Raw genomic sequence first — 25,861 nt, 5'->3', positions numbered from 1 at the left:
GTGGGGCCAGAGGGCGGCACCGAGAATGCCCCTGCCCGCGGCCCGATCCGGTTCTGGGCGCAGCAGGTTTGCGTCGGGCCGGGCGCCCCAGAGGGTTGGGGAAGCGGAAAGAAGTGGGGTGCGGGCGAGCGGGTGCCAGGCGCACACACCTGGCGCCTTGTGGAATGAAATCTTAATTAATTATTAAACTCAACTCCCGCCGGAGGGAGCCGGGCGGCCGTGGGAAGGGAGGGCGAGCGGGAGCGGTGGGGGCTGGGGCTGGGAGGAAGGTGGGGTGAGGAGGGGGCGCAGAGCACCCCGACAGGAAGGAAGCAGACCCTCTGGGCGGGGCGGGCATCTTCGCAGCCAGTGGGTGGCTTCGCCGGCCTCCGAGGACCCTCGGGTGAGGGCGGAGGGCACCCTGCAGGATGCCGCCCTGGGTGGAGGCGGGAGCTCGGGCGGGCGCCCCGACCCTCCCGCGGGGTCTGAAGCCCAGAACAGTGGCCACTTGTTCGGCGGGGACCCGGGGAAGACGCAGCGGACAGGGGAGGGGGCGCTCGGGACTCTGGCCTGGCTCTCACGTCTCGGGTCCCGGGGAGGGGAGTGGGCAGCTGTGCCCCCGCCTCTGGGGCGGGGGAGGGGGTGCCCAGACAAAAGGAGCTTGTGCCTTTAAGGCGGGGAGTCCGGGAGCCGGCGGGGAGGGGACTTCTGGATCCGGGGTAGAGGGCGGCTGCGCTGGACAACAAGGGAGGGGGCGAGAGCCGGAGGCTCTGCCGCGCGGCGGGCGGGACAGCAGGGACGCGCGGGCACGGAGCAGGACGGCGGGACGGCCGGCCGGCCGGCCGGAGCCCGCGGCGGGCGCGGCGGGGCGGCAAGCCGGGGCAGGCGCCGACCCCCGGCAGGTGAGCGTGGGGGAGCGGGCTCCAAGAGAGGCCAGCGAAGCGGGGACGGGGGAGTCTCGGCAGTTTGCGGGGCGCCTGGGAAGTGGTCGAGGGAAGTGCTGGAGGAGATGGGAACCCGGAGCTCCTGGGGCAGGTCTGGAGGCTTCCACCCTTCTTCCATGCCACGAGCTTTCCTTCCTGCACTCGCCAGAGTTTCCAGGCTTGCTCAGAGAAGCAAAGCAGGCATGCTCGAGGGGAGGAGATGCCCCCAGAGGTTGGCATCGAGGATGGGGGAGTGAGTTTGGAGTGTGGGAGACAGAGCTGGGAGGAGAGGGAGGCCCCTTCCCTGCCCTCACCCTAACCTTTGGAATGAAAGGGTAGTGTCAGTGCCTACTTCCCCAACCAAGGCCTGTTGCAGGGTGGGCAGGGGTGGGGTGGGGTGTGGGCAGACTTTATTCAGAGTAGGCCCAGCCGCCTGACAGAAAAGCCAGAGGTGGGACTAGGTGGCAGGAGAGCCTTTCCGTGTACCTGTGTCCCTAGGGTGACTCTGTAGCCAGAGGGCCTGACAGGGTGTTGTATAGTTGGAGCTGGTTATGGGAGCCCTTTTTGGTCTTTCGAGAGAACCAGAGCTGGGGTAGGCTGTGCTGAACCTACAGGCCCCGGGGAGGTTCCTCTCCATCTGGAAAGGCCTGGAAATTGAGAGGGCTGGGTTCCAGCATGGTGAGTGTCAGGCCTTCCCCTGGGCATAGTCTCCTATGTGAACTTTCTGAAGTCTTTTAAACCATTTTGCTAATAAGGGGGCAGACAGACCCTGGGGATGAGGTGGCTGAGAGGTGGCCAGGAAGAGGGTTTGGTGAAAGAGTGGGCAGAGCCGTTCTTGAGGCCAAGCCCTGGCTTCCAGACCCTGGGCTCAGGCTGCAGGATCAGGGTTTGGGAGGGACTTGAGGTCTGGGAGAAACTGGGCCTGGGACTGTGGGACTTGGCACTAAATGGATATGGCTTTGGCTGTGGGAGCAGATTGTATATGGAGCAGCAGATCTGTGAGAGAGAGCAAAGGGACCAGGACTCAGGGGAGGAGGAGGTCAGAGAGGCACTAGGCTCAAGAGCCTGAAGGCCGAAGAGGGACATGGTCTGTACTTTTGGAATTCATGGTGAGGGGTCCCGGAACAGGGAGGTTTGGGGGAACTATAGAGAAGTTTTGTGGCTTGGAACAATGCTTTCTGGCTTTCTGATACACTAGCGTGGCGTAGAGGAGTGCCGAGAGCCCTGCAAGTTCTCCAGGGTGGGCAGTGCCTGAGTAGAGCCCAGGGTGAGATGGTCACAGTTGGTTGAACAGAGCTTTGAAGCTATCTATCCCCTTGGGGAGTCAGTGTGTTCTTGAAGGGTCATATGTTTCCCTGATAGTGTCTGCCCCTTCCTCTGTGGGTATGAACCAGATGCTAGGATGAGCTTCTAGGGGCTGGGAACATGGCCAGAAACAGGTCCTTTGGGAACAGAGACCTGGGCCAGTGGGGTCAGGGGAACGGAGATAAGAGAGGGAAGGGGACTAGAGAATGGGAGGGGGTGCATAGTGGGAAACTGTGCGCTCTGTGTTCTGTCCCCAGCAGCTCTGGAGACTGACAGCAGGGGACATAGGGCTTAATAGCACCAGGCATCTGATTGGCTGGAGGAATACATGTTCTTGCTTATGACTGTTGTCTTTCCATCTCTTGTACATTGGCAGAGCTTTGCACTCAAAGGTTTGTAAGGTGGGAAGAACTAATAGTTACAGTGTACGACATGGCAGGGAGTATTAGAGTCTCTCCTCAGAACCATTACACTCACTTTTCAGGTGAAAAAACTGACATAGGGTAGGGGCAGGTAGATAGCTTGTCCCAGCAGGATGGTAAATCACTTTAAGCTTTGAAACCTGGCTTTGTGACAGAGATCCTGCTTCCAGTGAAGTGTTTTGAAGAGCCAGGGTTTCTTTGGTGACCTTTTCCAAATGCCAGCCTGACCAGAAGTCATACTTCTGATTTGTCCTTCAAGATGGTGCTTTTGGCATAAGGAAGTTGAAGGGCATGCTACCCTGTGGCTACAGAGGGGACACTGGAGGAACTTGGCTGAGGGAGACCCAGAGATGGAGTGCAGAGAAGTCCCCAGCTCAAGTTCTGCTTTGGGTTCCCCCAGCAGCTGTTTGGAGTATTGTTCTTCTTTCCTGAGTGTCTGGATCTGTGGCCACCTGGGGCAGGTGCTATGTAAGTTGCTCTCTAGTTCCCTAGTGAGTACAAATGTCAGTGCTGACAGCTCAGTGGGCCCCTCAGGTTGCCCTGCAGGCGTGGAGGCATGGCTCTGGTGGTGGTGTCATCCACGGATGACATGGCTTTCATGCTCATCTCTGTGTCCAGGCACAGTTAGGACACATGGCAAGGTCATAGAGTCATCCCCTTCAGTCCAATGCTTGTCCTTCCCAGAAATTTAGAATCTAAAACCGATTTGCTTGTCCAGGGGCCTCTATGTGAGTGAGCTATAGAAAATTGTCCTGGATGTCACCCTTTGTTTTTCTTTCAAATATGCCCCATTCTCCCCCTGACCCCTGGTTTTTAGGAGTGGTTTCACAGGCTTTTGGCGAAGAACAGATGAAAATAAGCATGTGAAAGGATCTTGGAAGTTTATGACAGAGAGAACATATACTATTGCTAACGGCCGTCCATCCTGTCAGCAAACACGTAGGAGTGGTAGACACCGCAGTACGCAAAAACAAAATCAACAACAAAACAAAACAAATCCAAAACCACCCAAATCCTTGCCTTCAACAAGTTGGCATTCCAGTTAGGAGTGACAGACAATGAACAAATAAGAAAAATTATAGAATGGCCGTTGCTGATAAGGTCCATGGAGGGAGAAAAATTATAAAGCTGGGAAGAGAGATAGGGAGCCCCAGGAAAGGGAGTTGCTATTTTAATAGGCTGGTAAGAGTAGCTCTGATAAGGGACTTGGGCTGTGACCTGAAGGAGCTCTTGTTCCAGTTGGGAACAGTGAGTACCAGGGTCCTAGACTGGGCTGAACTCAGTGTACAGGGGAACAGCAGACCAGCTAATGTGACAGGTGCAATGAGGAAGGTGAGGATTGTCATTAGCGGTAATTGGATGTTGACTACCCTGTTCCCTAGCTTCCTTGTCACCTTCCCATCTATTTGTCTGTTACACTAGGCATGGAACCCGAGGCCTTGAGGATTCTAGATAAGCATTCTACTACCGGACTCCACTCCATGCCCATCCTACCTATCTGTCTTTTTTTTTTTTTTGTCGTACATTTTTTATCTACTGTTATCCAGACCTAGTACCTGGCTCTGGAGATAAAATGCTGGCAAAAAATGTGTAATTTCTATTCTCACAGAGCTTATAGTCCTAGGAACAGAGGCATACATTAAACAAGGAATGGTTTAATTATAAATTGCAATAAGTACTATGGAGGAAATGAACAGAGGTGAAACTGTCTAGAGGGGCTGGGAGATCTTCCCTGAGGAATTAACACTGAGCTGTGACCTGTGGGAGAAATTGGATTCAGCTTGCTAATGTGTTTGTGTGTGTGTTCAAATGTGTGTATGTTTATGTCAGTGTGTGTGCATGCATGATTGCAAATGTGTGTGTGTGTGTGTGTTCGAATGTGTGTATGTGTATGTCAGTGTGTGCATGTGTGACTGCAAACGTGTGTGTGTGTGTTCTCGAATGTGTGTATGTCAGTGTGTGCATGTGTGACTGCAAGTGTGTGTGTGTGTGTGTGTGTAGGAAGGATGTGAAAAGAGAGTGCTTTTTGTATAGAGGCCACCGATTGGTGGTTCACAGCAGAATTCATTCAATTGACTGGATTTATTTGGCTTCTGTGTACTATTACTATATATAAATTAACAACATTTAAAAATTGGAAGATGTCACATTGAAATCCAAGATTTTCTTAGAATTCTGCTGAAAAAAAAAGCAGAAGTTCATGCCCCACTGGGGCACCAATGGCACTGGTCAACTGGCACTAGTTGGTTCCTGTCCCCAAGTCTCAGTCTGCTGGATGTGTTCTTATGTCCTTGACAAGGGAACCTGAACTTGTGGTGATGAAGGAGTCCATACTAGTGGGTGGTGGTGGTGCCTGCCTTTTATCCCAGCACTCAGGAGGTAGAGTCAGGAGGATGGATGGAGCTCTGTGAGTTCAGTCTGGTCTACAGAGTGAGTTCCAGGACAGCCAGAGCTACGAAAAGAAACCCTGTCTCAAAAAAAAAAAAAAAAAAAAAAAAAAAAAGCAGTATTCACTTTAGGGAAAGGGCAAATTATTAAGTGTACTGGCTTTGGGGGTCAGTCAAGCTGAGAATCTTACTTTTTAATTTTAAAATCTACATTTATGGGCATTGCTGTTTTGCCTGCATGCATATCTGTGTGAGGGTGTCCACATCTCCTGTATCTCACTCACAGACAGTTGTGAGCTGCCATGTGGGTGCTGGGAATTGAACCCCAGGTCCTTTGGAAGGGCAAAGGGTGCCCTTAACCTCTGAGCCATCTCTCCAGCCCTTAGGATCTTGGTTCTTTTCCTTGTATGGCCGCTGTGTCCTTTCCACCCGTCTGTCCCAGTTCCTTACCTGCTGAGTGGGGATGTTACTGTCTCTGGCGGGGGTGGGAGGAGGGGGACGGGGGTGGGCGTGGAGGGTGAGGGGGGATGGAATGGAAAACGGGGTTGTAGGAAATAAGCTACTGTGGTGGCTGTGACCCCAACAGTGGTATTAATGCCATCCCACGCCCTTCCTCCCAGCAGCATGTCATGGTTTAGTGGCCTCCTGGTTCCCAAAGTGGATGAACGGAAGACAGCTTGGGGAGAACGCAACGGGCAGAAGCGCCCACGCCATGGGACTCGGGCCGGTGGCTTCTGCACACCCCGCTACATGAGCTGTCTGAAGGATGCAGAGCCACCCAGCCCCACTCCTGCGGCTCACACTCGGTGCCCCTGGCAGGATGAGGCCTTCCTCAGGAGGGCTGGCCCAGGCAGGGGCATGGAGCTGGGGCTGCGGTCAGTGGCCTTGGGTTTTGATGACACTGAGGTGACAACACCAGTGGGGACAGCTGAAGTGGCACCTGATACATCGCCTAGGAGCAGTCACTCCTGCTGGCACCGTCTGGTGCAGGTTTTCCAGTCTAAGCAGTTCCGCTCTGCCAAGCTGGAGCGTCTGTACCAGCGGTACTTCTTCCAGATGAACCAGAGCAGCCTCACGCTCCTCATGGCGGTGCTCGTGTTACTCACAGCTGTGCTCTTGGCTTTCCACGCTGCACCTGCCCCGCCTCAGCCTGCTTATGTGGCCCTGCTGACCTGTGCCGCCACCCTGTTTGTGGCACTCATGATACTGTGTAACCGACACAGCTTTCGCCAGGACTCCATGTGGGTGGTGAGCTATGTGGTTCTGGGCATCCTAGCAGCTGTGCAAGTCGGGGGTGCCCTGGCAGCCAACCCACGCAGCCCCTCAGCAGGCCTTTGGTGCCCTGTGTTCTTTGTCTACATCACCTACACGCTTCTTCCCATCCGCATGCGAGCCGCAGTGCTCAGTGGCCTGGGCCTTTCCGCCTTGCATTTGATTTTGGCCTGGCAGCTCAACCGTGATGACCCCTTCCTCTGGAATCAGGTAGGTGCCGTAGGGTGCACTGGGTAGGAGTGGGAAGGGGACTTGCTGAAGAGGGAGACCATATAGGGACATCTAGGTCTGTCAGGCTGGGGTTTCAGGGCTTGGCCTCTGATTGGGATTTGTGTCAGTGGGAGAGTCCCAGGACCAGGTCTGTAGTGTGTCACGATAGGCCAGTCTTCAGCTTTTTGGCCTAGGTCAGGGGAGGTAGTATAGTCTGTAGACATGCTGTGTGCAGGCCTTGCATCTCTGACCTCTTGTTGACCCCTGAGACTCAAGCTCTGGTGTCAGCTCCAAGATACAGCTGTAGGTGGTTATGTGTGATGTTCCCACAAGCGAGACCCCTTCTCCTTGCCAAAGGCTGTGGCCCATAGGCCACGATGGCCTCACAAACAGAAAGTTGCCTGAGGCTCCTGGGGTGAGAAGCTGGGTGCTCTGGCATGGTGCCTGTCTTAGCCTGGAACAGAACATACCTTTTTAAAAGTAACTTTATAGCTAGTTAGTGGTGCAGCAAGTGCCCACAGGGCAGTATCAGACCTCTTAAAGGGACAGACCTATATCTGCTAGTTCCTAGGTTCTCTTCTAGGCTGCCTGTGCGGTGCGGTTTGGGAAGAACTGCTTTTCTAGAGGAGACGCTTAGGGCTTAGGATTGGGGCCTCCCTTCCCCCTTTCTGCCATACTTGCCAGAAGGTGGGTGTGTGGCTCTTCCCTGCTCTCAGCTGGCCTGGTGCCCAGGGCCCAGCCCAGTGCCTTATGGGGAGGCTGAGCCTGGGAGGCCCGGAACTGCCAACCTCCTACCTCCCCAAGGTTCCTGGCTTCAGTTTCACCCCGTGGGGTCTCTGCAGATGCATTCCTGGGATGGTAGAGAATATTGGGCTGCTCATGCCCATCTGTGTGGCTTCGGCTGCCCATTCAGCCTCTGGGAACTGAAAACAATCCCATGTGCCCTTTGGGGCCTGTGTTTCTGCATGGAGTAGGGGCTTGTCGCCTCCCTGGGCAGCCCCTTCCCAAATGCAGCCTCATTCATGTTCCTAGGAAGAGCTCTTCTTCCTAATCCACCCATGCAGACACACTGAGCAGTGACATTGCTTAGGCTGGGGTGGCCTCTAGAGCTTTGGCACCCATTTTTCTCACGGTAGATAGGGGTGTGTGTGGTTATTTCAGTCCCTCTTCACTCTCCTTCCCTCCACTGTGACTCACATTTTCCTCTTGGGCTCCTGGGGCCAGGAAGGGAAGTTGCCTGGATTGCCCCCCTCCTACTCCCCCCCGGGGGGCTATTCTTAGAAGCCCCCAAGGGAGATAGAGTGGCCCCTCTTCACCCCTGCTACTGAGAGGGGGAGCTCTGCGTAGGCTCTCTGGGAGCTGCGTGGACTGGGAAGGGCAGCTGAGGGTCAGTGCTGGAGTTAGGAGCTAGGAGTGACAGACCTCAGTTTTACACCAAGGAATCAAAGATTAAATGTTCTGTCCAAGTCTGCAGGGCTAGTTCTGGTTCAGGGCAGTTGGTGTGCCTTCCCTCCCTTCTCCCTAACCATAGCCCTGCCCCATTCAGCTTGGGTGGAGGCCCAGTGCCATGTTAACCCCTGAGTCTCCAGCAACGCTGAGGCAGGCTTCTCTCGGACTTGCTGTCTAGTCAGTTCTAGTGATGGTGATTTGGGACTGACTATGCTGAGGGTGAGGGCTTAGGCATGAGGCCTTGAAGAGGTATGTATGTAAGAGTTGGAGGGCAGGGCAGAGAGAGGAGGAGGAGGAAGAGGGGAGAGGGGAGGAGGAGATTCATACTTAATGGTAGGGGTGGCCATGCGTTCTTTCTACTAGTAGAGCTGATGGCTGCCATGCCTGTGCTCTGAGGCTGGCCTTCAAGAGTAAGGGTCAGTGGAGAAAGATCTTTCAGAAATCTGGAATATATTAGACAGTGGGGTTAGGACACAGGCTTTGGAGTCTGATTGTCCAGGATTCGAGTCTCATGCCAGCCATAACCAACTATGGGATCTTGGGCAAGTAGCTGGGTTCCTTTGTGTTTGACTCGTTCAATTGTGGAGTAGAATACTGTTACCTCATTCATAGACTTGTAAGAAGTCCATCAGTTGGTATATGGAACACATCCTTAGAATCCTAGTCATTGCAAGTGCCCAGCAAACTGGCTACTATAACAACAACAGCTATAGTAACTTACACCTGCAAGCCCATCATTTGGGAATCTGAAACAGGAGGATAGCCATGAGTTTGAGGCCAGGCTGGGTTACATAGTGAGACCCTATCTCAAAAATTCAACCACCAAACAACAGTAAACAACAAAACCCAACAGTGGTCATTCTGTGTTGGTCAGTCTGCAGGACCAAGGCAGGGGTGGCTTTAGAGATATTATTCCTCCTGTTTGGGCTGTAGTTGAGTAAATGGAGGCCTAGAGAGAGGAAGTGACTTGTCCTGGTTCATCTGGTTCACCCAGAAGAAGATGGGAAGCTCAGACCTCCTTGGTGCTGTGCTGTGGGGAGAACCACATGAAGAGGTCTTTTGTTAGTGTTGTTTGTGGCAGGGCAGGGGGGGGGGAGATTATAGGGTACTGGGGCTGGGCCCATAACCTATGTGGCTGTGGTTGTTGTATTCTTGCTCCTGAAGCCGTGAAAAGTTCATCTTTCTGGTCACAGAATAATATAGGTAGGCTGGAATCTGGAGTTCTGTAGGGAAGAACAGTGTTTCACAGAGATGGAACAGCTTGGGGACAAACATCATGCAGGACTTCATTTCCTGCTCAAAGTATGTCCTGAGAGAGCCCAGGAGCTAGTGTGCGTGGGTGTGTGGGTGCATGGGTGCGTGAGGTGGCCATTCATTTACCTGTGCCATCCTACAGCTCGGTGCTAATGTGGTGCTCTTTCTCTGCACCAATGTCATCGGCATCTGCACACACTACCCTGCTGAAGTGTCTCAGCGCCAAGCCTTTCAGGAGACCCGAGGTTACATCCAGGCCCGGTTGCACTTGCAGCATGAGAATCGCCAGCAGGTGGGGGCCACTTCCCTTAGCTAGGGTATTCCTTTTCTTTTCTCTCAGTACCTTGTAGATCAGACCTGTCACCTTGTCCATGCTGTGGCTATGGAACACAGTATGAGTGGTCCCCAAGAACTGTGCATCACAAAAGCCCCTGGGGCTCCTGTCCTGTTCAAGGGTGGGAGGGAGTGTATAGGAGTGCATTCAGAGGGTGGGGATTAAGTGGAGATTGGTCCAAGAGAGCTAGGATAGATGACTTCTGAGGGCAGTGTTAGGCAGTGTCAGGCCAAGGTCCAGAAGGAAAACTCAGGTCAAAGAGATATGGGAGGGTTCCGGTAATATGAAGGGAACAAGAAGGATCAAAATGGAAAGCAAAGAGGATAGTGGTTGGAACCACTGGTCTAGGAACGGCTGCTGCTATCGGTGTTGCCCCAGCATGTTGCCATGGAGATGAAAGAAGACATCAACACAAAAAAAGAAGACATGATGTTCCATAAGATCTACATCCAGAAGCATGATAATGTCAGGTAGAATGGGGGTAGGGGACGATGCCAAGAGGGTTGTCGGGTATCAAAGAGTCCTTGAGGGCTAGAAGGCCCATCTCTCTTCTGCTGTTATCCACAGCATCCTATTTGCGGACATCGAGGGCTTCACCAGCCTGGCCTCCCAGTGCACTGCGCAGGAACTGGTCATGACCTTGAATGAGCTCTTTGCCCGGTTTGACAAGCTGGCTGCGGTGAGGGTGCTGCAGTTGTGGGGTGTGTGGGGGCAGAGGTGGGGTTGAAGGTGGTGGGCCAGGTGTGCCCGGTGATCAGGAGAGTGAAGGTGATCCTCCACTACTCCCCCTTTAGGAGAACCACTGTCTGAGGATCAAGATCCTAGGGGACTGTTACTACTGTGTGTCGGGGCTGCCCGAGGCCCGGGCAGACCACGCCCACTGCTGTGTGGAGATGGGAGTGGACATGATCGAGGCCATCTCGTAAGTAGTGCCCCTCCCCAGTCCTTCTGGACCTGTGGCTTCCCAGATTGCGCCTACTCTGATGTGTAGGAATTTTCCCCAGTGTTCATAGCTTTCTTTATCTTTGAGATGGATTTTTTTTCTTTTTGTTTTTTGTTTTTTGTTTTTTTTTCGAGACAGGGTTTCTCTGTGTAACTTTGGAGGTTGTCCTGGAACTAGCTCTTGTAGACCAGGCTGGCCTCGAACTCACAGAGATCCGCCTGCCCCTGCCTCCCGAGGGCTGGGATTAAAGGCGTGTGCCACCAACGCCTGGTGAGATGAATTTTTCAATGGGGAAGGGAATGGATCTTTCCCCAGTTTGTGCTGTGACCCCTGTGTTCCTTCTGACCCCTGGCTGAAGGGTGCAGGGAGCTGGAGCAGTAGGGCTTTGCGGTTGCAGAGAATGCCAGCTGGCAGGCTGTAGCTGGCAACAGCTCAGTCCTGCAGGACAGTGGCAGCTCCTGTTGGACATAGCTCTCAAGCCTTTTTCCTTGAACTCCAGGTAGCCTCCTGCCTGTGTCTAGTCAAAGCTGAGCTTCTGTCCAGGCTTGTTTCTATCTTTGACTGCACTGCTTGAATTAAAAAAAAAAATCAAATCACATTTATTTATTCACTCTTCTCTGTGTATGTATGTATGTGTGGATGAACCTGCCATGGTGCATGTATTCTAGTCAGAGGATAACTTGGATGTAATTTTCTCCTAATGTGTGGGTCCCAGGGATCAAACTCAGGTCATCAGGCTTGGTAGCAAACACCTTTACCACTGAGCCATCTTGCTGGCCTCAGCTTGGGTTCTTGACTAGAGGATGAGAAGACAGCTTAGAGCTGATCTAGAGTTGCATCTTCCCAGGCTGGTGCGTGAAGTGACAGGTGTAAATGTAAACATGCGTGTGGGCATCCACAGTGGACGCGTGCACTGCGGTGTCCTTGGCCTGCGGAAATGGCAGTTTGATGTATGGTCCAACGATGTGACCCTGGCCAACCACATGGAGGCTGGGGGCCGAGCTGGGTGAGTGGAAGTGTCCAGTTTGTGGCAGGGGTGGGTGGGAGGGAGGGTGGTAGAGCCAAGGTCTTAACCTCCTGGCTCCATGCAGTCGCATCCACATCACTCGGGCCACACTGCAGTACCTGAATGGGGACTATGAGGTGGAACCAGGCCGTGGTGGTGAGCGCAACGCGTACCTCAAGGAGCAGTGTATCGAGACTTTCCTCATCCTGGGCGCCAGCCAGAAACGGGTCAGGGGCCAGGGCAGGGCTTCTGGGAGGGACAGGGGGGAAAGGAGCAAACAGGGGGGTACTAGCAGAGGCCTTCTTGGGGTTCCACGTCTGAGCCTGCGTTTATGTTGCTCATACAGAAAGAGGAGAAAGCTATGCTGGCCAAGCTGCAGCGGACACGGGCCAACTCCATGGAAGGACTGATGCCACGCTGGGCGCCTGACCGTGCTTTCTCCCGGACCAAGGACTCTAAGGCATTCCGCCAGATGGTGAGAGGGCTCTCTGCACCATGGGGGTTTCAAATTTTGGTCTCTCTCAAAATGAGGGAGTGTTCTGTCCCCCTTCTTCTTCTTCTTCTTCTTCTTCTTCTTCTTCTTCTTCTTCTTCTTCTTCTTCTTCTTCTTCTTCTTCTTCTCCTCCTCCTCCTCCTCCTCCTCCTCCTCCTCCTCCTCTCCTCCTTCCTCCTTTTTTTTTTTTTTTCAAGACAGGGTTTCTCTGTGGCTTTGGAGGCTGTCCTGGAACTAGCTCTTGTAGACCAGGCTGGTCTCGAACTCACAGAGATCTGCCTGCCTCTGCCTCCCGAGTGCTGGGATTAAAGGCGTGCGCCACCAACGCCCTGCTCCCCCTTCTTCTTATAGCTGCCAATTCCATGTATGTTTTCTAAAGTTGGAAGCAGGGGGAATAGTTTCACCCAATGGGCCCCAAGTCTCCCAGAGTGTGTGGGAGGACACTCTCGACCTAGTATTGGAATAGGGAAGGCAATGGAGGAGATTGTCGTTAGTGCCGCTCCCCCCTCACACATTCTGTTTCTTTCTCCAGGGCATTGACGATTCTAGCAAAGACAAGTAAGTTGGTCTATGGGATAGGACGGGTCAGTGAGGGAGGGAGAGGCATTTGCAGCCTGGGATGGGCTGTGGGGGCTGAAACTTCCCATTTCTTATAATGTGTAGGAGGAGCAGGTACCACACATGTAGCTCACACAGCCTTCCTTGGCTGCTGCCTGGTCCCTGCCCTTCTCATTGCTTATCATGTGGCATTATTCATGCACCTGGTGAAACCTGTGTCCTGTTATCAGCCGTGGTGCCCAAGATGCTCTGAACCCTGAAGATGAGGTGGACGAGTTCCTGGGCCGTGCCATTGATGCCCGTAGCATCGACCAACTGCGTAAGGACCACGTGCGCCGGTTCCTGCTCACCTTCCAGAGACAGGATCTTGAGAAGAAGGTTTGGGGGATACAAGGGCAAAAGAATGAGGGTTGGAGGGAGGAAGAGAGGGAGGAAGGGCCTGGCTGGGAGGCTGAACACAAGTTGAAGAAGCAGGAGGACCAGTTAGGGATGGGAAGAGACCATGGCACAGGTGGGAACTCATAAATTGGACCAGCTGTTCCCCACAAGGCCCTGGGATTGTCCTGCTCTTGCCATCCATGCCATCCCCGCCAGGGCAGGACCCAGCGCTCAGCTCATTCTCCTGTCTTCCCTCAGTATTCACGGAAAGTAGATCCTCGCTTTGGAGCCTATGTCGCCTGTGCCTTTTTGGTTTTTTGCTTCATTTGTTTCATCCAGCTCCTCATATTTCCACAGTGAGTCCCGTCCCTCTCACTACATCCCGAACTTTCCTAAACACCTGGGCAAGCCACTGGTCTCAGATCTGTTCCAGGGATGGGACAGGGCTGCCCAGATTTTGCTGATTTCCCCCTGGCCTTATCCTGCTGCAGCTCTACCATGATGCTTGGGATCTATGTCAGTATCTTCCTGCTGTTGCTGGTCACTGTGCTGATCTGTGCTGTGTGCTCCTGTGGTTCTGTGAGTAGGGGGACTTTCCCTGAGACTGTTGGGGAAGGAGGGGGGTTCCCATGGAAAAGGGAGGGAGGAGGAGGAGGAGAGGAGGAGGAGGAGGAGGAGGAGGAGGAGGAGGAGGAGGAGGAGGAGGAGGCCATGTCTCTTGGTAGACCCTGCTCTTGGTTGGTCTTCCTTCTTAGCAAATGTCACTTCTAACTCTTGGTCTCTTGTGATTGCAGCTCTTCCCCAAGGCCTTGCAACGTCTGTCCCGCAGTATTGTCCGCTCACGAGCACACAGCACAGCAGTTGGCACCTTTTCAGTTCTGCTTGTGTTCATCTCTGCCATTGCCAACATGGTAATTCTCCCATCTCTACCCTATGCCAGGCCCTTTCTGAGAACTGAAAGTGTTTTCAACCTTTGGGGAACCTGTTTTGTGGGGCAACTCTTGTTCTCACTCTGTTTCCCCTTTCTTTTGTCATCCCTGAGAATCTTAGTCCATCAAATATAAGGCACCTGGGTATGGCCCTTGTAACCCTTTCCCTCATTGGTTATCCTTTGCAGTTCACCTGTAATCACACCCCAATAAGGACCTGCGCAGCCCGCATGCTGAATTTAACACCAGCTGATGTCACTGCCTGCCACCTGCAACAGCTCAATTACTCTCTGGGACTGGATGCTCCCCTGTGTGAGGGCGCCGCACCCACCTGCAGCTTCCCTGAGGTGTCCGAGCAGTGTTCAGGCAGAGGGGGTTGTTTTGGCACAGTTACTCGCCTCTCTGTGCCAGGCCTAGTGATGGCACCATAGAGCTGGGAACGCAAAGTATTCCCCAACTCTAGGAGCAACCAGGGCCCCTCCTCTGTAGCTGAGCATGAACTGTAAAGGGAGTCGGGGCTGGAAGGTGGTGGAGGGAGGTTAAGAGGCAGGGGGATGCAGGGTTCTTCCTTCTCTGGGTGCCGTGGTCTTTGATGTCACCCAACACCACCTCTGTTGTCACCCCTTCCCCAGTACTTCGTCGGGAATGTGCTGCTGAGTCTTTTGGCCAGCTCTGTCTTCCTGCATATCAGCAGCATCGGCAAGCTGGCTATGACCTTTGTCTTGGGGTTCATCTATTTGGTGCTGCTTTTGCTGGGTCCCCCGGCCACCATCTTTGACAACTATGATCTACTGCTTGGTGTCCATGGCTTGTAAGTTCATTGTCAGCCCTTTTCATGCCTCCCTTAACCCTTCGGGACTCAGAGTCTCTGGTACTGAGGCCCTTGGGACGTACAACTCACTTGTGGGAGAAAGGGAAGGGGAGTTGGGGGGGGGAGTTCATGACACGTGACCTCAGGTAGTTATACCCCAAAATTCCAGTTGTGTAAAATTCCTGGTTTTTTAGGCTAAACTGAAATAAAAAAAAAAAAAATCCCCATTTACGTGGTGCTTTCCTGCCCTCTTTTTTTTTTTTTTTTTTTTTTTTTTTTGAGACAGGGTTTCTCTGTATAGCTTTGGTTATCCTAGAACTCATTCTGTAGACCAGCCTGCCTCTGCCTCCCAAGTGCTGGGACTAAAAGTGTGCCCTACCACCTGGTTTACCACATATAGTTCACTGAGTTGTGTGCGGGCAGAACTCTGACAAAAAGCCCACCCTTCTGTCCCCTTGTGATATGTGGCTGTAGCTTGTGTTGGGGATAGTAAGAGTCTGCTGGGTTTGAGTCCTAGGCCTGCTTCTCATTGGCTTTGTAACCTTGGATAGTAGTTAACTTCTCTAAGCCTGGGTTTTCTCACCAGTAAATGTCAGTATCACCTGTATCTCAGGGCAGTGGTGATGATTACAGTAACAAACACTTCTAGAGCCTGATGTTAAGCATCCTAGGCACACGCTAAATCTTTCAGATGTGGTACTTAGGTCTGACCCCTGTTTGACAAGGGTTTGAAGCAACTTGTCCTGGCCCATTTAGCTGCTCAATGAGGAGCACCTACTCAGGAAAGGTCTAACCTTTGCCCTTGTTGAGCTCATTTATATGAGCAAAGGTGCCTCCCACAGGCTTGATTAGAGATCGGGGTTAAAGATGTAGTCCCTGACTCCCCCACAGTGCACCCCAGTCCCATCCCCACAGCAGCCAGCATCCACTGACTTTTGTATCTTCCTGCCAGGGCTTCCTCCAATGAGACCTTTGATGGGCTGAACTGGTAAGTGGGGGCCGTGGGACAGCAATGGATGAGGCTGGTCAGTGTTCCCTTCGGACACCAAGCAGGTCTCTGATTATTTTCAGCCCAGCTGTAGGGAGGGTGGCACTCAAATATATGACCCCTGTGATTCTGCTGGTCTTTGCCCTGGCACTGTATCTACATGCACAGCAGGTGGAATCAACTGCCCGCCTGGACTTCCTCTGGAAACTGCAGGTGATTGGGATGGACCTGTGCGGGAAGAGGAGGCTTCTGGGGGCACGAACCTTGGCCAAGCCAGAAATGCATCTCTTGCTACCTGGCTGAGGCTGAGCCTGAGCCTGAGCTTGCCAGAGTCCACCCTGGTTCCATGCCTTCTCTGTGTCCATCTCCTGTCCCCTTTCCCATCTTGTACCTGCCCCTTCACTCCTTTGCCTGTCATTTAGGCCTTCTCTGCTCGTGCCTTTCTTCCTCCACGTGGTTCCCTCTGATGCCCATCTTCAGGCCTTGGCCCACCCCTTGTGATTGTTGGGCAGTGGGTGATGGATGTGGTGCCCACAGGCAACAGGGGAGAAGGAAGAGATGGAGGAGCTCCAGGCATACAACCGACGGTTGCTGCATAACATTCTGCCCAAGGACGTGGCTGCCCACTTCCTGGCCCGAGAACGCCGCAACGATGAGCTCTACTACCAGTCATGTGAATGTGTGGCTGTTATGTTTGCCTCCATTGCCAACTTCTCTGAATTCTATGTGGAACTTGAGGCAAACAATGAGGGTGTCGAGTGCCTTCGGCTGCTCAATGAGATCATCGCCGACTTTGATGAGGTACTTGCTCATCAGCTAGCACTGGCAGACTTGGGGACCAGGGAGATGGAACAGACTTTGGGTGAAAAAGCCATAGATTAGATGGGGTGAGTGTCCCTTGCCCTGTCAGAGGCAGCAAGGTGGTCATCATTATGGGAAGTCAGAAGAGGACATGAGACTCTAGGAGGGTGCTGACAGGGTAAGCATCATTTGATGTCATTGGAGAGGGGGACAGCAGTCAGTGGGCAAATCCATATGGATTTGCAAGCAAGCATGATGGTCTCTTGAATCATGAAAATGAGAGCAAAATGTGAGGAAGTGTTCTTAGCACCCAGGTCAGTGATGGGCTGTCCACTGTTCTGAAGGGAAGTCCCCCCCCTCACTCTGGGACACAGTTCCTCAAAGCATATCAGAGTATTTCTGCTGCAGGGTCCATCACAGTCAAGCTTCTGAAGCCACATACCCAGCTCCTTGCCCGGGGTCCTGAACTGCCTGTTTTCTTGGCTTCTTGGACCTACACTGAGAATAGCAATTGGAAGGGGGCTCACCCACTAAAACAGTGGGGCTGTTGAGGGGAGGAGTGGGAAGAGCGCTAAGGAATGACGAGGAGTGAGCTTTGAAAAGACCTGGGTCTGGCTTGACAGATTTCCCTTCCCCACATTGTCCAGATCATCAGTGAGGAGAGATTCCGGCAGCTGGAGAAGATCAAGACAATTGGCAGCACCTACATGGCTGCCTCTGGGCTAAATGCCAGCACCTATGATCAGGTGGGCCGTTCCCACATCACTGCCCTGGCAGACTATGCCATGAGGCTCATGGAGCAGATGAAACATATCAACGAACACTCTTTCAACAATTTCCAGATGAAGATTGGTGAGGGCCTGAGTCTTGGCACATTTTACTGGGACAGTTCGTGGGTAAAGCCGAAGGTCTGGCTTGGGTAGGGTTACAGGTTTTCCATCAGGACTTCTTAGGGTTTCTCCTTCGCACCCTTGTGTCAAGTTTGATACTAATGACAAAGACCATTTATTTTGAGTCTCCTATGTGCTGGGGTCTTGTCCTAGATATTTTGAGTACATTTTAATTCTCACATTAAGTGTCCCCCCCCTTAAGATGAGAATAACACCTAGAGATTAACTTGGCAAAGGTTGGAGGACTAGTAGGCAGGTTTGTCTAACACCTCCTGCCTGCTATCTCTGTGTGTGGTCAGTCTGAAGAGGTACTTCTCCATTGTGCTGGTGGAAGGCAGTGATTAGTAGCATAGGTCTGGAGTCTGGCCTGACTTCCCACAGCTCTGTTTACTGGCTCAGGAAGTTACCCCAATATCTTGTCTGTAAGATAGGGGCACAGCAATATGAGCAGTGAGCGCACGGAGACACAGTCAGCATGTAGAACAGTAGTTGTCTGAACTCAAGGGAGCTACCTTAGCAGTCACGCCCAGACCTTTTTAAAACTATCAGAAAAATTGTCCAATTTCCACTTATTTTTTTCCCTTTGGGTCCTTCTCAAGGTGCAAGGGAAGATGACTCCCTGGAGGGACCCTGGAGGATCCTAGCCTCAATCTCTTGCTCTCTACTTTTGCTATTATCTCTGCTTCAGGACTGAACATGGGTCCAGTTGTGGCCGGTGTCATTGGGGCCCGGAAGCCACAGTATGACATCTGGGGAAATACAGTGAACGTCTCCAGTCGTATGGACAGCACAGGGGTTCCTGACCGAATACAGGTAAGTGGATGTCGGGGGAGTGTGGAGGTAGAGGGCTTTCACAGGTCTGTCTGCAGGGCAGGGGCAGGGGGCTGTCTTCTATGGCTGTTGGGGAAGGGTTGTGGGGAGGAGAATTAGCCTGATAGATAACTCTTACTGGGCTTGCCAATATATCACCGAGGATTCCAGGCTAAGCAAGGCTCCCTTCTCACTTCCCCAGGTGACCACGGACCTATACCAGGTTCTAGCTGCCAAGGGCTACCAACTGGAGTGCCGAGGGGTGGTCAAGGTGAAGGGCAAGGGGGAGATGACCACTTACTTCCTCAATGGGGGCCCTAGCAGTTAGCAGAATGCAGCTGAGATTCAGCTGAAGGGACCAAGGTGGCCATTGAGTGGACTTTCTGCTCAATGGGTGGAGCTGCCGCAGGGGCCACTGAGCCTCCAGATCTCGCTGACAGCAAAAGGGGCCATCCCAGCAGGTTGTGCTTGGACCACGTTCGTCTGCCTTCAGAATGGCGAAGGAAGAGGGGACACCAAGAGGATTATCCAAGTGACTTTCTCAATTGGGGTAGGGGCTGTTTGCTCTCCTCATTTTTGGAAGCAGAAGAGGGGGACAGCAGGAGCCAGGTAGCCCTCTTGTATGAGGGAGCCAAATGGCAACTCCCTATGCCTACTGTTTCCCTGTCTGGGCAACAGGCTCAGGGCTGGGTCATTCCTTTCCCTGTTTTTCCGGGGACTATTTTGTACAAAGCCTGGGGCAGGCATGAGGAACGCCTATTCCATGCTTGCCTTTGCTTGACTGTGTCCTCAGCACTGGTCCTGGGCATTCCCAGCCCCAGCCAAGTCTCCTTCCTGGGCACAAGGCAGAGGAAGGAGGTGCTGTGGGGACCTAGCTCTGACCACATTTCAGGGGAATGTTTCCATTTGCCAAATCCTAGTCCCATGATCTGTCCCCAAAGGGGAACAAAGGGACCTCTGATAGCGAAGAGTTAGCCCCGGTTCCTGCACGTTCCAGGAACAGGGGTATCTGGCCTCATTGGTACTGTGAAAATGACCAGCCAGAGAGCAAACCTGTGTGTGGGGACATCAGAAGATCAGGAACTGGATGTTCACCTGCAGGTGCCGAAGAGTGCAGGCGGCCAGGGAGGAGGATGGTGCCACACTGACCTGAGGCCCCAGTGTGGCTGCAGTTGGCTCCTTTGACCCAGATCTCCCTTGCTGTCTGCTGGCAATGGGGCATGGAGTGTCTCTACCCCTTGTATTGCCAAATAGAAAAGAGTCAGGGTTCCAAAAAAGATGACCCTGACCCCAAACCTGGCCTCCTAAGTCCGGCACTAGGGAGGGCCTGTGCATTTGTGTAATTGTGTGTGCATGTTGCTTTTTGTGTGTGTATGTTTTCTAGGTCTCTGTGTGTCCATGTGCCCCAGCTCCTCAGATCCCCACTCAGGGCTGCCTCTCTCCTGGGGGCCTCTGCCTTCTGTTGTCAAGACAGGGTCTCCATCAAGGATGGAGAGAAATGGCCAGGTTGCACAGGAGTGGGGTGGGGTATGGTAGCAAAATGAAGAGTGCTCTGGGGAGAGGAGTCCTTTTTGTGCCAAATCCCTAAGTGCCATTTGGGGGCCACATGTGCAGTATGACTGTCTCCCTGCCTAGAGCAGGGGCCCAAGCACCTGCTTAGTTTCTAGTGTTCCTTGCACTTGAACTGTTGAAGGTTTGTGAGGTAGAAGCTCAGGCATTCCCTGGGTTCCTCAGCTTGTGTCTTGGGGTGTGGTATACTTTCTGACTGGGTAGTGTGGGGTCCCTCTGAGGACCCATATTTTGGTACTAGGGGATGGAGCCTGGGAAATTTAAACTTGGCTTTCCCAAGCCTTCAGCCTGAATCTAGCATGGCTAGACTCTAGTCCTGGCTCCCAATCCTCATGAAGCCTGCAAGGGTTGGACTCCAGTCTCTTTCTGTCCTTGCCTTCCTTTTACTCCTGCAGCCTCCTTGACTCGGCCTGAATTAGTTGGTGCCTTGGTTTGTCTGTCTGTACCTATTTAAGCAGGAGGCATATGCCTCAGTTTTGATTGGAGACCACTTTGTCTTAGACTCTGACAAGGCAGAGAGGAAAGTTTCATGGGGGTACCGAAGGGGCAGGCAGTATTCTTGCCTTTCCTCATGCCTCTGCCACCAGTTCTCTGCAGAAGCCTGGTTTCTGGCTTGGTACTGCCTTCCCAGCAATCTCCATGTTTCAGTTGATGAACCAATGGGCGCTTGATTATCCAAGGTGCAGAAGAGGGAAGATTAGCTGGTCCAGACAGAAAACTTTATCTCCCTCGCTGGATAGGAAGGGGTGGGAGTGAATAAGCCAGAATGGGAAGAGCTCAGCTTTGGGTGATCTGTCAGTTTCTTGCCAGGTGGGAGGGGCCTGTCCATACCCTGGCTCCCTGTACCACAGTGCCAGCCATGGCCTTCTCCCGAGTTACCGTTGCCCCTTTCCTCACCGGTTGGTGGAGGAGTTGGGGTAATGGGAGGCCATGGGCTTTGGTTTTATAATGTAACCACTGTGGGAGCGAGGGAGGGTGGTGTACCATGTATTTCAGTGAAATATTTAATATATTTAAATATCAATAAAATCAAACTCTTTGTTTAAAAAAAAAAAAAGCCTATTCCTCTGCAACTGTTTGGGCACTGGGTCTGTGTCAGAAGTGACAAAGCCTGGCGCAGCTAGCAAGCTCTTGTCTCCTGGATCTCTGGCCCTCTTTCATCTGTGATCTAATGGCTTCCTGTGGTTTTCTGCCTGTCAGGATAAAGCTGCAGAGAGCACAACTGCTCGGGGCCCTTCAGCCCCATGAGGATAGATGACCCTTGTCATGCTTTAGGTCAGGACCTCTGTGGCAGTCCTCCCAGTGCTCCAGCCCCTTCACACTTCTCATACCAACATGTGACCTCATCAGGAATCTCACCTGCGCTGGAATAACTCCACTGCCTCCCGCACCCGGTGTGAAGTGACTTTAGTTCCGTTGGCTTATTCTGCTTTCTCTAGTCTTCCCCCTCCCCCCTCTCAACTTGAAGACTTGGCCATTTTCACCCCTTCTTGCCCTCGTTCCAGTTTTCATCTTCTCCTGCAAGCGTGCCCTCCTCAGTATAGAGTGAAGGTTTTGTCATTGAGAATAGAATGGTCCATGTATCTGGAAAAGAGAGGAAGCATCTCACATTCAGCCCGGCCAGGCCAAAGGGAAGGGTGCATCCTTACAAATGGTCCTCAGGACTGCCTCTGCGCAGAATGGGAGAGGGTGATGAAGTAGACCACTAAGGGAGACTGCTGCTGATGGATGCTGCTTGGAGTAGACGCATCCTCAGGAGTCCACAGGAATGCTGGAGACGTTGATTCTGTGTCACCCACACTGGAGACCACACTGCCCAGGGTCTGAGGCCCACTCTCCCTGATAAGACTCAAACCTCTTCTATTGTCTGATACCATCCCCCCACCCCCCACCCCGCCTTTTTTTTGAGACAGGGTCTCTCTATGTAGCTCTAACTGTCCTGGAACTCTGTGTAGACTAACCTGGGCTCAAACTCACAGGTCACAGAGATCCACTTGCCTTTGCCTCCTGAGTGTTAGGATTAAAGGCTGCATCACTACCCCAGGTCAATTCTCAGCTCTTATGTGGAGCCGAAACATAACTATGGGATTCAGTGCAGAAGGAGAGAACTTCTTCTGGTCTCCTACCCTGACCCTTCTCAGCCTAACCTGGTCATTGGGCTTTTAATGAGACAATGGCGTGGAGTCCGGATCCATGGTATTGTTTCCTCTGGGCGCACGCCTGGATTGTGGGTCCACCAGAAGCTGAAGTTCTGAGCATCTGTCACTGGGACTCTGAAGACCTCATTGGGGACTGGTTCAGTTGAAAGAAAGGCAGGTTATTGAATTTCTCCAGACTCCCTTGTTTTTCTGTCTTAGGATGAAAAGCACAGTCCAGCAACTTGCTGTGAACAGTGTCAGAAGTCTGGGAATGTGTTCACCACACCCTCCCTCCCTTCCGGATTCCAGCATCTCACACATTTCATGGTCAGATGGTTTAGTCTTGGTGTTTCCTGTTGCTAAGTAAGCCCTCCTTTAGGATGTGCCAAGATGGTGAGAAAAATAAGTAGTAGACCCATTGAGAAGTCTACAAGATGGGTCTACTGATTCAAGTGGTAGAATTCATTTGTTTTTGTTTTTTGAGAAAATGTTTTTCTATGTAGCCCTGGCTGTCCTGGAACTCACTCTGTAGACCAGGCTGGCCTTGAACTCAGGAGATCTTCCTGCCTCTGCCTCCTGAGTGCTGGGATTAAAGGTGTGTGCCTCTTCTGAACCATCTTCTTCCATTTCATTTCCCTTGCCTGAACTAATGCTTTCCTTTGCTTATTCTAGGGAATTCCCTGAAATTAACCAGTGACACCACCCCACTTTGAGATACCACACATAGATGTTATCAAGTTCCTCTTGCTCAAAATATTGTATAAGGTGTTTGTGTGTGTGAAGGTGCACCTATACAGGTACATGTATGTGCAGGTATACGTGGAGGCCAGAGGTTCCCAAAGAGCCATCCAGAAAGTCCATCACTAGGACCTGGGGCTTAATGATTAGGCCACATTGGCAGGGCAGCCAACCAGCCCCAGAGGTACACCTGTCCCTCCACAGCTCTGGAGTCATGAGTGTATACTTTGGAACCTGGCTTTTTACGTGGGCGTTGGGGATCAAATGCAGGTCTTTATGCTTGCAATATAAACACCTTCCTAACTGAGCTATCTCCTTAGGGTATTTGTGTGTGTGTGTGTGTGTGTGTGTGTGTGTGTGTGTGTGCGCGCGGGTGCATGAGTGTGTGCATGAGTGTGCAGGTGTGCTCCCTCCTTTCTCTGTGTATGTGTGGAGGCCAGAGGCCAATGCTGAGTGTCTTCCTCTATTGCTTTCCACCTAAAGTTTTAATTAATTAGTTAACTTTGGTCTTTGAAACTGGATCCCTTTACATGACCCTAGTTGGCCTGGAATGTACTATGTAGACCAGGCTGGCCTCAAACTCACAGGGATCTGCCTGTCTCTGCCTAACAAGTGCTGGCATTAAAGATGTGGGCTACTGTACTTTGCAAATTTTCTCTTCCTTCCTTCCTCCCCTTTTTCCTTTTCCTTTCCCTTCCCTCCCTTTTTCCCTTTTCCTTTCCCTTCCCTCCCTCTTCTCCCCTCCCTCTCTTTTCTCCCTCTCTCTTCTCCCCTCCTCTTTTCTCCCTTTCTCTTTTCTCTCCCTCCCCTCCCCTCTTCCTCCCCTCCCCTCCCCTCCCTCTTTTTTCTCCTCGCTCCCTCCCCTCCCTCTCTTTTTCTTTCCTCCCCTCCCTCCCTTCCTCTCCCTCCCCTGTTTTCTCTCCTCTCCCCTCCTCTGTTTTCTTCCCTCCCTCTCCTCCTCTTCTTCTCCTCTCCCTCCCCTCCCTCCCCCTCCCTCCCTCCTCCCTTCCATCCTTCCTTTCTGTTTTTGCAAACAGAGCTTTTCTGTGCAACAACCCTGGCTGTCCTGGAATTCATTCTATAGACCAGGCTGGCCTCAAACTCACAGAGATCCTCTTCCTACCTCTACCTCCCGAATACTGAAATTAAAGACATGAGCTGCCATGCCCCACCAATTTTCCTATTTTTAAGATCAAATTTCTGGTTTGCTCTGTAGTCTTGAGAATTAAGTCCTTAGTCCATTGACAAGATGTTACATTTTTACCTAGTTGTTCTCCTATTAGTTAATCATAAGTTCTAAATTATTTTTCGCTATTAGAAATAATTTGAGGAGCTGGAGAGATGGCTCAGAGGTTAAGAGCACTGACTGCTCTTCCAGAGGTCCTGAGTTCAATTCCCAGCAACCACATGGTAGTTCACAACCATCTGTATGAGATGCCCTCTTCTGGCCTGCAGGGATACTTGCAGGCAGAACACTGTATAATAATATAAATAAATAAATAAATAAATAACCTGAAAAAATAATTTGAGTACCCCTTTTCTTATCTTTACCTATTTTGATCTTAAAAGTTTTTCGTTTAATTTTGGCCTAACCTGTGATGCAGGCCTCTAATCTCAGTTACCTGGAAGGCTGAAGCAGGAAGACTACAAGTTCAAGCCTGAACAATTTAGTGAAAGTCCATCTCAAAATAAGACTATAAAGAAGGGCTGATGATATGTATAACCCAGTGGTAGAATGAAATGTGTTAAAAGACATTGGGTCCCCCCACCCCATTTCTGTGGGGGGCTAATTTGAAGTAATTACAGTCACAGAGATATAAGAAATACTACTGGGAAAAAAAAATACTACTGGGGAAGACTCCCTGACCCTTAGAGGTGACATTTTATAAGACCATAGTACCCTGCCACAATTGGGACATTAATATACAAGATGAGAATTGTAAGAGATAATTCCCAAACATCCAGAGTTGCTGTTCTGTAGCCTCTGGTACAGCAATCTGGTCATTTCTGTACTTTTGTTATCATAAGAATATTACATAAATGGAATGCAGATCGTGCTCTTTTAGGGATTGTCCTTTTCTAATGAAGCAAAGTTGGAAGTTACTAAAAGAGGGAGGGAAGGAGGGTAGTCTGAGGAATTGTGTTCTCTCTCTCTCTCTCTTTCTCTCTCTCCCTCTCCCACCCTCCCTCCCTCCCTTGGTTTTTTGAGACAGGGTTTCTCTGTGTAGCTTTGTAGACCAGGCTGGCCTCAAACTCACAAAGATCTCTTTTTTTAAAAAAAAAATTGTATATCCATGTGTGTCTGTTGAGTATTTGCCACATTGTGGGAGCCCGTGGAGGCCAGAAGAATGGGGCTGGCATTACAGGCAGTTGTGAGCCATCCAGTGGGTGCTGGGAACCAAACTCAGGTCCTATGGAAGAGCAGCAAGTGCTCTTAACCACTGAGTCATTTTTCAGCCCCAGGAATGGCTTTCTTTAGAGAGCACAATTCCCTGAAGGTCCCTACATGATACTGTATGCATTGAGTCTGTCCTACTTTCTTTTCTGGAAAAAGTTGATGAGCTCCCATTTTCAAGTGGTTGGTAGAAGCTAAATGACCAAAGGAATGTCCCCAAGGTCACCCAACTTGTTTGGTGTTTAAGCTCAGTTTAAATTACTGGTGTTGGCTCTACTCCTCCAAAGTGCAGTGTGACAATACACCAGGTACTTTAATTGTTTCAGCTTTGTGTCATTGTCCTCACAATTCTGGGAGTATGAACATAAAACAGCACAGTGTCCCCTCTTCCAATCACCATGTGACATCCTAGTCATTCTTTAGGTACTTAGGCTTATTTCTTGTTGCCCACGCCAAGGTACTTACATGTTTTTAACAACACCTTCCGTACAGCTTCATGGTATCTTGAGTGGCTATTCTGGTGTATGGAATAATTACCATCTTCTGAGACAATTGGGGGAAACCTACAGGACACTGCATCCTTCTTGTCTGAAATGAGAAGGTTTGTTTTGAGTATTTGGCAAACGGGACTACTTTAGTCTTTGATTTCCTGGTCTCCATGCCAACGAGGTACATAGCAGGAATCCTTCTTAGCTCCCAGACACTCAGACACTCAATTCTCAGCATCCCAGGAGTCAAGTTATCAAGGCTGAGATAAAGTGGAGGGAGGAAGAACTCAGTGTTTACAAGAATCCCTCACCACTCCTCTCTGACTCCCAGATTTTGAGTGGCTTCCCACTGGACTCAGGATTCTGAACAGATATCTAGAACTAGTGCAGG

General features: G+C 51.6%; 2 protein-coding genes across 4 annotated transcripts in view; one reads left to right on the top strand and one right to left on the bottom strand.

Annotated features, from left to right (window-relative positions):
* On the top strand, positions 1-20,771 carry Adcy6 (adenylate cyclase 6). 3 transcript variants are annotated; one of them, XM_027396457.2, is made up of 22 exons: positions 1-66; positions 5,640-6,498; positions 9,344-9,493; positions 9,884-10,005; positions 10,103-10,214; positions 10,330-10,457; positions 11,326-11,484; positions 11,570-11,711; positions 11,831-11,959; positions 12,510-12,535; positions 12,766-12,913; positions 13,172-13,269; positions 13,405-13,492; positions 13,708-13,824; positions 14,031-14,189; positions 14,475-14,653; positions 15,606-15,641; positions 15,725-15,854; positions 16,179-16,442; positions 17,090-17,294; positions 18,021-18,145; positions 18,345-20,771. In XM_027396457.2, exons 1-22 carry the CDS (start codon positions 26-28, stop codon positions 18,468-18,470), a joined length of 3,543 nt encoding a protein of 1,180 aa, XP_027252258.1. In that variant the 5' UTR covers positions 1-25; the 3' UTR covers positions 18,471-20,771. The 3 variants fall into 3 exon arrangements, with proteins under 3 accessions (XP_027252258.1, XP_027252259.1, XP_027252260.1); XM_027396458.2 differs by lacking the exon at positions 1-66 and adding an exon at positions 808-881; XM_027396459.2 differs by lacking the exon at positions 1-66 and adding an exon at positions 2,859-3,097.
* Tex49 (testis expressed 49) overlaps positions 20,771-25,861 on the bottom strand; it is a 19,005-nt gene continuing 13,914 nt past the window's right edge. The window contains exons 2-4 of the mRNA XM_027396462.2: positions 25,448-25,570; positions 21,859-22,003; positions 20,771-21,295 (exon numbers count right to left, since the gene is read on the bottom strand). Of these exons, the coding sequence (XP_027252263.1) occupies positions 21,247-21,295; positions 21,859-22,003; positions 25,448-25,570 (317 nt within the window). The 3' untranslated portion in view covers positions 20,771-21,246. The remainder of the gene's footprint in view (positions 21,296-21,858; positions 22,004-25,447; positions 25,571-25,861) is intronic.

The sequence above is a fragment of the Cricetulus griseus genome, chromosome 2, assembly GCF_003668045.3.
Source record: "Cricetulus griseus strain 17A/GY chromosome 2, alternate assembly CriGri-PICRH-1.0, whole genome shotgun sequence".
Lineage (NCBI taxonomy): Eukaryota > Metazoa > Chordata > Mammalia > Rodentia > Cricetidae > Cricetulus > Cricetulus griseus.
The sequence above is the reverse complement of the archived record's forward strand: the minus strand, read 5'-3'. Positions and strand labels throughout refer to the sequence as shown.